The sequence below is a fragment of the Podarcis bocagei genome (genome assembly GCF_964188305.1).
Source record: "Podarcis bocagei genome assembly, chromosome: 12".
Classification (NCBI taxonomy): domain Eukaryota; kingdom Metazoa; phylum Chordata; class Lepidosauria; order Squamata; family Lacertidae; genus Podarcis; species Podarcis bocagei.
In genome coordinates this window covers 11765081-11776491 of record NC_138137.1, presented here as the reverse complement: position 1 = coordinate 11776491, position 11411 = coordinate 11765081, and the positions used below count along the sequence as shown (strand labels likewise).

The following is an 11411-nucleotide window of genomic DNA, read 5'->3' as shown; positions in this document are numbered from 1 at the left end:
CAACAATTTAGTTATAGTAAAACACATGCACTTTTGAACGTAATTACCTTCTGTCTGTCTGTAGAAAGTAGAGTCACTGCCACAAATGCTTCCTTCATTTTCTATCGTTCCCTCACAGAAGCTTCCTGCTTCTACTCAAAAAGAACATCATTGTCATCGTCACTGTCACTGCCATTCACTAATGCCATATATAACTTCAGAAGAAAAGGGTTCCCTCTAGAATGTGGCCGTTATTTCTAAATGCACCACCATTACAAAAACAAGCAAACGGGGGGGGGGGAATATCCTTAACACAAAAGACATGCGGCTGAAAAATAAATCCTTTTTAAAAAGAAGTTATTGTGCTTCGTTTTTCAAAAGTATTTCTTTCCAGAGGAGAAAAATTTATCACACCTGGCTAATCCCTGGATTCAGACAATGGCTGCTGGAGTAAGAGAGAGAACTATGAAGTTAACAATAAGCAGAGATTGCAAGCAGAATGCCAGTGCAGAGGACTTGCTTTGAATGTGACATTTTGGGCTTGAAATAGATCACGGATTCCAAAGGGCATCATTTCATATAAGAAAAGGAAAATTAATCCTGCTTCTGTATCAAATGGAACAAGAGGACTATCTCACAGTCACAGTGGAAAGAGACAAACATTAGTTGCCAGTGATGGAAAAAGAGAGGACTTGTTTCTCTGAAGCCGATATAAGCTCTCACAAACCCTGAGGGGTAAAGTGATGTTTTATCAGTATGGTTAATAAGCCAGTTTTCTGCCATGGACATTATAATAGAATTAGTAGCAACGTTTCCATCATGCCTGATGGGAGAGGAGGAAAGTATGCTAAGCAGCTAAGAGGCAGCCTTGCTCAGCTCTTGGCTCATTTGTCATTTCCTTCCTCCTTCTCTCTCAGCATTGGCTTGGTTCCTGGGACGAGAAGGTAGCTCTTCCCCTGCAAGCCCTTCTTCCCAAACTGCAGCTCCCTACCTAAACTGCTGTTGCAGGCAGTGGCTTGAGTCAGGAGTGGTTAGGCAGCCAGCAGACTCAAGAGAGAGAAATAACCGTAGTTTATTAATATACAAGTTCCATGGAGGAATACAGCGCAGGTACTGCGGCACAGAGATTGAAATCCACATGGATTTTTCAGAGTGATTTGTGATCAGGATACTGAAAGGAAGTTTTGGGGAGGTGATGGGGTGGTGGTAGGGGGAGACTGGGCATGACACAGGAAGGCTGGTACAATTTAGATGTTCCTGAATTACTCTGACCAAAGAGGAATACTCATCCACCACCCCAAATCATTTCAAACTTTCATGTTTTATTTCTCTTTGAGTCCCCCTTTTCTGTTCATCACTTTCCTGGAAGGGGCTCTATCCAGACACAAAGGATACTTGGCAGTTCAGTGTGGTCAGAGGCCAGAACTTCCTCAGCAATGACAGCTCAGGCTTATTCTGGAATGTGCTTTGGAAACAGCAAAGGGGGGTTCTGGACATGCTAGTGTTCTCCTTGCCAACAGCCCAGACTTCAGGCATGAATGTTGGCGATTATAAACTCTGGGACCCTGTAAGATTCCCCTGCAGCCAATTGGGTTACATCAGGGGTAGCCAACATGGTACCCCTCTATATGTTTTGGATCAGGGATCAGACCATCAAGGATCATAGGAGTTGTACTGCAACAACCTCTGTAGGGCTCCCCATTGGTTTCCCCTGGGTTACAGAGGAAGCTCATATAAAGACAAACAATAGACTGAGGTCCTTGTTTTTGTTGTAATTGTACTAATAAATATGATGGATTTCTATCTGTTCTCTGCTGCTTGGAATTGCTTGGAAGCAAGGGTACCTCTGGGCTGCATTATGTTGGCAGTCTATAATATGAAAGCACAGATGATGAGTAGCCTCTTACTGCAAGATTTCTGCCACCTTTGGCTCAGAGATCTTTCCATGCTTTTTTGTTTTTTTTAACCAACATAATGTTTTCCATCTCCGTAAAGACATTCCCAGATGGGAATTAATACAAAAGGAGGAAAATGTTCCAGCAGAAGTTTGCTAAGATGACCTAACATATAAAGAATGGCACTTGCAAAAAGCAAAAAATAATAATAATTGTCGGTTAAAAATTAGATGTAAGGATTTTAATTGGATTAGAACAAAGCTAAAATAGAGGCACCCTTAAGAATTGATAGCAATTTTTCTGTACGTGCTAATTATGGGCAATGGCACAGCCATGGGTACTACCTGCATGGCTTCACATTATGCACACTTCTTCCTTAACTCTGCTGTCAAATGCTTCTCCCCTTCCTGAAACACACTGATGACATCTTCATCATCAGCACCCATGGGCAGTAAATCCTTGAGGAATTGCAAGGAGGTTTCTATAAGTTTCCACCCCAACTAGTTCATTCTGCACATTCATATTCTGGACACTACTGTGCAGCTACACAATGGACATATATAAGCATTGCTTAGACCAGAAACCACTGACACATATTTGCACAATTCTAGCTTCCACCCAGAACACACCACAAAGCCCATTGTTTATTGCCAAGTCTCATGATACAACTGCATTTCTCCCAGCTTTGTTAGGACACAGATTCATGCCTTGATATACATGAGACATTACAGATCAAGAGCCAGTAATAACTTACTACAAGACAGATCCAGAAGAAAAGGTGACAGGATACTATATCATGTCCCATACTGCTCACAGCTAAAATCACTCCAATGCATTTTCAATTTTCCTGGATAATAACACTTTTCTCCCACAGGCCTTGGATAGCAAACCTAGAGATAGCCCACTAATTTAAAACAGCTGGTGACCAGCAACAGGACACATAAGAGAGAGATAAACACAGAGGCTAGATCAGAGGTCGGCAACCTAAGGCCCATGGGCCGGTTCCAGCCCATGACTTCCTGAATCCGTGAATCGGCGTGGGGATTCGGTGCTTCTTTTTTCCCGCAGCGCCATTTTTTTTCTCACCGCGGGGACCGACTTCCTGCGTATATGCTATTTCCAGCACACACACTTTTTCTGGTGCTCTTCCGACCCAGAAGAGCGCCGGAAATAGCTTCAGCGCATGCCCAGGTGCGCATGCTCCAGCCCACTGAGAGGTCTGCCAGGGAGTGGACCGGCCCAGCCTCAAAAAACGTTGCCAACCCCTGGGCTAGATCCTGCAACAAGCCTAGATGCATCTTTCTGTCCCTGTATACACTCAGGCAACACTATTACAGGGATGTCAAGTAATACCAGGTTTCCACCCATCTTCCAATGTGATACATGCTCTCATCTGCAAGCAAAGCTCTTCTGCATAGACTGAGCAGGCTGGTCTCTACACATGTGAGTACAGGCAACACACCCACACCCAATTTATGTTCTGGGTGATCGTGGGCATAAGCCTCGTCCCACCCTGCCTCGTCCCACCCTCTTCCGGTGTCAAACACGGCACGCACAGTTCTGCATGCATCGAACAAGCGCAAATTAAGAGTTGCCTGTAAACGGACACAAATCTGACATCAGAAACTGCAGCAGCGGAAGAACATTTCAGTCTCCCGGCATACCTCTATTGCTGACCTGAAAGTTGTCATTCTCCAGCAGAGGAATTTCAAATGGAAACATCAGTTTGAAATTTATAAATCAGACCTATTCAATAACTTTTATTCTATTTGCTTTAATCTTGAATGCAGACAATAGTTTACAATCCCACTACAGGTAGCAACTAGCATAAGAAAATGAGGATAATGCCACCAGTTATTGCTGTTAAGAAAAGCAAAATAAATATTCATAAGCTTTACACAGAATTCTCACAGATTTATGTTTTGCCTTCCTGCCCTCTATACCCATGTATGCACAGATGTGATAAAGTGGACTTGTGCCCATGAACATTTATGCTACAATAAATCTGTTAGCCTTTAAGGTGCCACAAGACATTGCCTCTATACCTAGTATATCAGAACAAGCTCCGGTCTCCAGCCGATGTTTTCTGTATAAATTCTTCAGGACTTTAGCACTTCCAAAACGCTTGAAGCGGCTTTTCACATTATTGTAGTACCATTCCAGCGACTGAGCTCGTAAAAGTCTGGAAGAAAGGAAGAAAGACAGATTTCAGAAAATTTAGAACCAAGCTGGGGTTTCTTTTAAAACAATTTCTCAGTAGTTTTAGGAAGGCTGGGCTGGGGTAAAAATAAGGAAAATATATAAACTCTAATCACCACCCCTGGTTTTAGCCCAGCTCTCTATCATGCTGTTTGTTGTAATTTGTCTAATCTGCAAACTGAACACATTTTGATGCTCTTACAACAGATAACATTATGGTTTTAGGTTTGCACAAGCAAATAATTATATAGTCATTGTTCAGGTGCTTTGAATTCTTCTTTTCTCTGTTTCGCAGAGGTTTTGAGAAAACATTATTTTCATAACAATGGAACCCACCAAACAATTGGATTCATGGTATGTTGATCACATCTTCCCCTGCCCCTCCTCCCTTCCTCTGGTGATCAGAAACAATTTTGAAATTCACTTTGCTATGCTTCTGGTGAGTTTTTAATCTGACATTTGTCCGATATATTAATTTCTACCATGAAGTCTAAATCTGTGTATCTTTTCTGCATGAATTCCCTAACAGATTGTGATGAATCTTCTAAAGCTTTTCAGCCTCTTAGCGTTATGTTAAGTCACAAATGTCCCTCCTGATTCCTACTGTATAGAAAGAATCTGGAGGGGAAGGAGCGATCCCTGTTAGAAGGTATTACAATAAAGGGCCCATTCAAAAGATAAATAAGGACACAGTCTGCTTGTTTCAGAATCCTTTAATGTTGACCTGCATTTTGGAAACCACAAGTAACCGTGTTCTGCAAATGCAGCCTTTCAATGTATGTAGAAAACTGAATAAACTCTACCTCCAGATCTATATATAGAATCATTTTCTTTCACTTACCTATACTGCAGTATATGCCGATTCTCTCCATGAAATACAAATGCTCATTTAAAGAACACTGTCACTCTCATTTTAAAGGGGAAAATGGCTATAGCTATTTTCTTCTAGTTTCCGTGCTACAAGGACAGCCATATTAATTGTTCGCAGCCTGAAATCCCAAGGCCATAGATTGTGTTATGTAAAGTCAAATCCTATTAACAGGTGGTTTAAAAAAAAAATCCACAGAAGCAATATTGTGACTGAGTATCAGGATTATGTGTCATGTGATGATTCAGTCCATATTCAAGTACTGAAAAACTGACTGGTTCAATGAACGAACCCAATGTAAAAGTGTTACTACAAACCATGAACTGATGAGATCACACAAAAGTAGAGTGTAGAGGCAAGAAAAGTAAGGGAAGAAAGAAAGAAAGAAAGAAAGAAAGAAAGAAAGAAAGAAAGAAAGAAAGAAAGTTGCTTCCACAGAAGCTCTTCATTCTGAAATGAGAACAGTAGGTAGCAAGCCTGGCCTTAAATCTTGAGTGGTGCCCATGACCTGGTGCAAAATTGAAGTGGTGTCGAACCTGGTGCCCATTTCCCTCCAAGGTGAGAGGAAGTGACATAGGCTAAGCCTGGCAAGACAGCTGACTTTATGGCATTAACCCCTTCATGCTTGAATTAGACTCATGCACGCTGGTTATATGAGGCTGGGTCCCTAGAGGCTGATGAAGCTACTCATCAGCCATGCACTTGAAACTGAGCAGTAAAAGAGGCAGAAGCTGCAATGAAGAAACAACTAATTGAAGGTATGAAAACCTTGAAAAGACTTCTTAACGCTTTGCCAGCACCACAATGGATGCCACAGTTGCATTTTAATAATGGCCCCAAATCTTCTCCGGAAAAGACCATAGGATGGCACAGGCAGACTGGAGTGCAACATGTGTTGGCAAGAACATTGTCTGGATTCTCCTTAAAAAGTGAGTGATGGCAATTCCAGGCAAGAAGTGTAAAATATGTGTGCGGGACAGGAAAGAATGTGTGTCTTTGAGATTTGTGGTGTGTGTTTGTTTGTGTGTGATAGTTGCTTGACATTCTCCTTGGAAGCACTGTGCCCCAACTGCCCTAGTGGACCAGCCTTCACAGAGAAAGATATTCATGAGAATCTGAAGATACTGGCAACATTCCTTGCAAGCTTCTAACATTTCACAGATTAAAATAGATGATATGCTTATAGCACCTTTCCCACCCCTCAAAAACCACTGCTCAGGCACCATCCCTCTGCATCAGACATTGCTCAGTGCTCTGTTCCATCTGCTATATTCATTTGCCCTTTCATATCTTCCACTATTTTCCACTCACTGAAAAATCCTAACACAGTAGTGCATTTTTTTTAAAAAAAATCTACCATCACATACTTGTCCTACACCAGGCTATATCAGCAGTCGAAAACAGATCTCAGCATCTCCAGCGTGTGATTCCTCAGTGTACAAATACGTATGCATGTGTGTTAGAGGTTTAATGCATCCATCCATCCACCCAATCAATAATGTAATATCTAGAGATTCTGAGAAAGGAGTGGAACTCTGCAGAGTGACAATGCTAGCAGCTCATTGCGTGGCAAGGTCCCAAACCCTCCCAGGAAGTGGAATAAAGACACACGAAATAGTATTTTTAGGTTAGTGATTTGCTATGAGGTAGGAGAAAAAACCAAATGGCCGGTGCCAATTTGCCAAGTGGAAAAATTCCTACCAGGCCCCTTGGACAACCAAGGCGACCAACCGAGGTTCATAGCAAGGTCAAGAAATAAAAGAGCCTAACCTAAGGGAGGGAGGGCAGGAGAACTAGCCGAGTAGGGAGAAAAACAGGGGCGAGTCCTCGGCCGTGGGCAGTTTAAATAGCCCGTGCCACGCCGCCAGACCATCCGAATTGGACGGCCTAAGGATGACGTGGCCAAGGACCATCCAATGTTTGCAGGGGCGATCCCACTCTGCGCACGTGGGGAAGGCTTGCTCCCAGCCCGCAACGTCATCTCTCTGGGAATGGGAAATGGCTTACTAACACTATTTTAATGAAGCATCCTCAGAAAGCAAAAACTGGGGAGAAAATGAGGGCAGTGATTTATCATAGAAGTGAAAACAAGGACTGGACCAGGTAAGCTTGCTAAACACTTGGAATGCATGCAGCAAGCACTCAAGGGCTAACCCTTTAGAAACTCTGAAAAATTCCAGGTTTCTTTTTTAAAACCTTTAAGCTCTCAAGCCTGCAGAGGAAACCTGGAGAACAGCAGTGAGTGGAATCAACCTTGAATGCTCCTATATCAGAAGCTTATTTGTAAATATAGCAAAATATAAAACAAGTTTAATTCCCCCAGCTCATCATTTTAAAGACCAGTTTATTATTCTGAGAATATTCAGGTTCTAGGACAAACATACAGCCCTATTCATTTCACTAGCCGTGATCCAATAATTCATCTGATTTTGGAAACACTGCAAAAACCTGTCAAGAGCAAGCCAGAAAACCAGTATTGTAGCTGCAGTCTTTCCACTCCGGCTGGTGCAGTGCTAGATGCTGAACTAATGCTGATACCAGATGGAAGGAAGATGTCTTGTCCCAGGGGCTAAAAGACCTCAGTTTCATTAGTTTCATAAAATAGACACATCTGCCCATTATGGTTTTCTCACCTGTGAAGGAACAGCTTTCTAGACAAAATGAGTAAATGGGTTTCAAATGGAAAATGAAATATATATGGTTTTCAGTCTCCCAAGTTCAGTTTTTCCTCGTTTTGCTTATAAAACCCTGTGAAAACCTCTCTTCACTGATGTTGCCAGCTACTCTTTCAGAATGCTCCTCACAATCATTCATATCATGCCGTCTTGACTTAATCCATGGTCCCCAATGTTCTTGGGGTACACCCCAAGGACTTTTCTTCCATTCCTATTTCAATGCTTGATGTCACACGGTCAGGAGACATACCCCCCCCACACACAAACGAGACACCCCTCCATCATGGTGCTTTAGTGAGCAGACAATATATACTGGCCCTATCTCATATGTTCTGTTTTGCTGCGCCGGGCAGTTGATTAAGGGACCTTTGTAGCACATGTTTGTAGCAAGTATACACCAGAAAAACAGCTATATTTAAAATCTGGAAGCTGACACATTATTTGGAACATAAAGCTGGCATATGTTCTGCATGCCTGACCTGCCCCCGCCCGCCCCAAAATGAACTAGACATGAATAAATAAAGGAGAACATTGCTTTCGGGTTACCTGTCCACAATAACTATTAAATATTAGCAGATCTATGTTTCCACATACTTGTTTAGTTAGTTAGCACAAACACTTTAAACTAAAAATATGCAGCTCCCCCAACTGCTACAATTATATGTATGACTTAAAACCAACTCACCTGAAGAATTTTGACTACTGACTTTTACACAGAGTGTTGCGAACTGTAACTAAAACAGCTCTGGGATTTATTGCAGTGAGGGCTTAGCCACACTTACCTTTCCTCCACACTTTCCAGGCATGGCCAGCTTTTTAAAGCTCTGTGTCTGAGTGTCCCCTTTTGTTTTTGCTGCAGAGCTCCACCCCCCCCCAAAAAAAACCCCACTCTAAAATGCTGAATTGGAGCAAATGGCAGTCCACAGAAAACCCAGATAGCAGTTTGCTCCAATTCAACTTTAGAGAGCGGGTTTCTGCAGGGAAAGCTCTGGAGCAAAAAGGATGGTGGGGGGAGGTCTTTGGACACAGAGTTTTAAAGTGCAGACCTGTGCCTGGAAAGAGTGGGGCAAAAGGTAAGTTGTGGCTAAGCCCCGAGTTTGCTACCACTAGACATCTATGGCTATTCCACTTCCAAAACAGGGATTACACAGAGGAGTAAAAACCTAGGAACAGGTCTATGACACACACACACCCCCCTTTTTATGAACTGTCTTTTGAATCTCACCTAGGGCCTGTCCTTCTTCTGACTAGCACTTGAGTTCTAGGCACATGGAATTATTTCTGATCTTGCTCAATAACACTCATTTAGAGCAATTAAACCCAAGGGCGTATTTGTTGGTAAACATACAGTAGTAAAAGGATAAACAAATACAGTCCAGCTCAACACAAATAAGATTGAGGCACTATTAGTGGGTAGTTCCCTAGACTGGATAAGTGGGGTTCAACCTGTCTGGATGGGATTGCACATACCCTAAAGGAGCAGATACACATCTGGCTCCACTGCTCTCACTGGAGATATAAGGCAGAGTACCTTATATCAGCTTCAGCTGGTGGCCCAGCAGTGACACTATCCAGACAGGGATAATCCAGCTTCTGTTGTTTATCCTATGGTAGCCTCTAAGTCAGATGACTGCAATGCATGGTATGTGGGGCTGCCTTTGAAGATGGTTCAGAAATTGTAGCCAGTGCAGAATTCAGTGGCCAGGCTGCTGACTGGGGCCAGAAGGTCTGACCGTGTAATGCCAGTTGCATGCCCAACCGCAGAACCCCTGCGCCTGATCTGGAAGGGGTAAAACAAATGGACACGACAATTGTCTGGGATTTAAATTGACCACGACTTGTGTTGATTTCAGATGTAGGAAGCCAAAGGCATTGGGCATGTATCCCTCTCAGCCCCCTCCTGGGGGTCTGAGGCATGACAGGGTCTATTTGGGAGGTGGGTCCATCGCAAAACACAGGTTTACGCAGATGGACCCCCAAAAGCTGAGGGAAGCTCTATGGCCCACTAGCCCTAAGCAGCTGGCTCTTTGGACAGAGACTTCCCTCCAGATCCCTCTAACGGGGGCCCTGTTATTGCCACCGCAGGAAAAAAGGGGAAAATAAGTCTCCACTTCAACCCCCCCCCCTCTCGAATGGATGAAAGAATACAGGATTCTGCCCAAGGCCTAAACAGCCAAAGTTATGACTATGGGGAAGGCGAAACCTGCAACGCAAGGAAAATTTCTTCCCAGCCCTGAATACGACAACCGTCCAATGACCACAGCAAAGCCCTCCTGGCTGAAAAGGAAACAGTGAAAGCAATAAGCAACTATTAATGAAGGGAGGGGGCAGGATAGGTGACACTCAGCAGGGCCAGGTGGGCGGACCTGAGTGAAGCCTGCTTCCTTTGGGTCCATTCCCCAAGCCACACCTCCAGGCTGCTGCAGATTGGCCCATTTGAATTGCCCGGTTTGGCAGGAACCTGTGAGCCTCTGCGGTGGCCAAGGGGGGGTACTGGCACTGTCAAAACATGGTGTGGCGCAGTGGGGCGGGCCAAGGGAGGCACTGCGTCGGGCCGCTGCCACCACTCTTTGGGAAAGGCCTGACTGTGTCACACCAGTTCTGGCCTGGCTCCACTGACTACTGATGGGTTTCCAGGCTCAACTCACATTGCTGGTTTGGATCTATAAAGCCTTATGCAGCTCAGGAACCCAGCGCCTCTCCAGCCTGGGCCTGAGTTTGTTATCAGAGGTTCTTCTCTGTGTGTCTCCTCTGGCAGATGTGAACTTTTTCAGTGATAGCTCCCAGAAGGCTTACCCCAGGCAAACCCTAGTGTCTAAGGATCTACTTAATATTTTCCTGTTTTCAAGACATTATTATTATTTAGAAAAGAAACCGAAAGATAAATGTTCTCACATCTATTCATGCATATTCTATGCATTATTTGGAAGTTTGATAACTCACTAGCTCTAAAACTTAGCTTAGCAACTATCTAAGATTTAGCATACTCTTATGTTGTCATAAACCATGGTGTTTCCCTAGAATGGGTGATTTATGACACTGACATTCTCTCTCTCTCTCTTTTTTTTTTAAAGGGAAACTTTTGGAAACAGACTTTTGCTTTGCAACCGCTGGCCAACCAGGAACGAGAATTGTGATTTGCAAGTTTGGGGCCAGCCAAGCAGGAAGCTAGTTTTGTTCATGGCCCTTGTAGGTGTTCTGTTAATTACTAAATTGCAAATGAGGCAGGAAAGGAATCTCTATCAGAGTCGGGAAATTTTACAGTTAGCTAGGTACTCAACAGGTAGGCAGGACATGTGTTATGTTCGAAGAGTCAGTGGCTATGTATGAGACCTTGGGGACACATTTAATGGTTCTTGATATGTGAGTAATGCAGCATGCTCTCATAGCAATCTCGGAACCAGTTATAGACAGTTAAAGTATCAAAACAGTGCATTTCTGGCGATTTGTGTTCATTTACATTCCAAATAAAAATACTGTAATCATAATAGCAAGATAATGTAAAACTTCTGCAGCTGTTCCTTTGATGAGTGTATCAGCATATGAAATCTGCAGCTGAAACACAACAGACTTTCTGTATAATAACTTTTGAATTGATCTGTTTCAGGAGACATTTTAAATGACAACAATTTTCTGTTAAAAATGACAGAAATACAAAAGCACATGAATTGTGTTGTGCAGTATTAAATATTTCATTAAATAATGGCATGCAATGCTGCATTTCAAAGCAGATTATTGATAAATACCACTTGTCCTAATATAACCTGTACACAAAACCTAACATAAGGTTATGAA

At 43.1% G+C, this 11411-nt stretch overlaps 1 protein-coding gene across 7 annotated transcripts in view; it reads right to left on the bottom strand.

Moving 5' to 3' along the window:
• The window catches only part of MYRIP (myosin VIIA and Rab interacting protein), a 158273-nt gene that overhangs the window by 48260 nt on the left and 98602 nt on the right, over positions 1-11411 (bottom strand). For all 7 annotated transcript variants that reach the window (XM_081164452.1, XM_081164457.1, XM_081164451.1 and 4 more), the window contains exons 4-5: positions 3920-4056; positions 48-131 (exon numbers count right to left, since the gene is read on the bottom strand). In XM_081164452.1, the coding sequence (XP_081020578.1) occupies positions 48-131; positions 3920-4056 (221 nt within the window). The remainder of the gene's footprint in view (positions 1-47; positions 132-3919; positions 4057-11411) is intronic.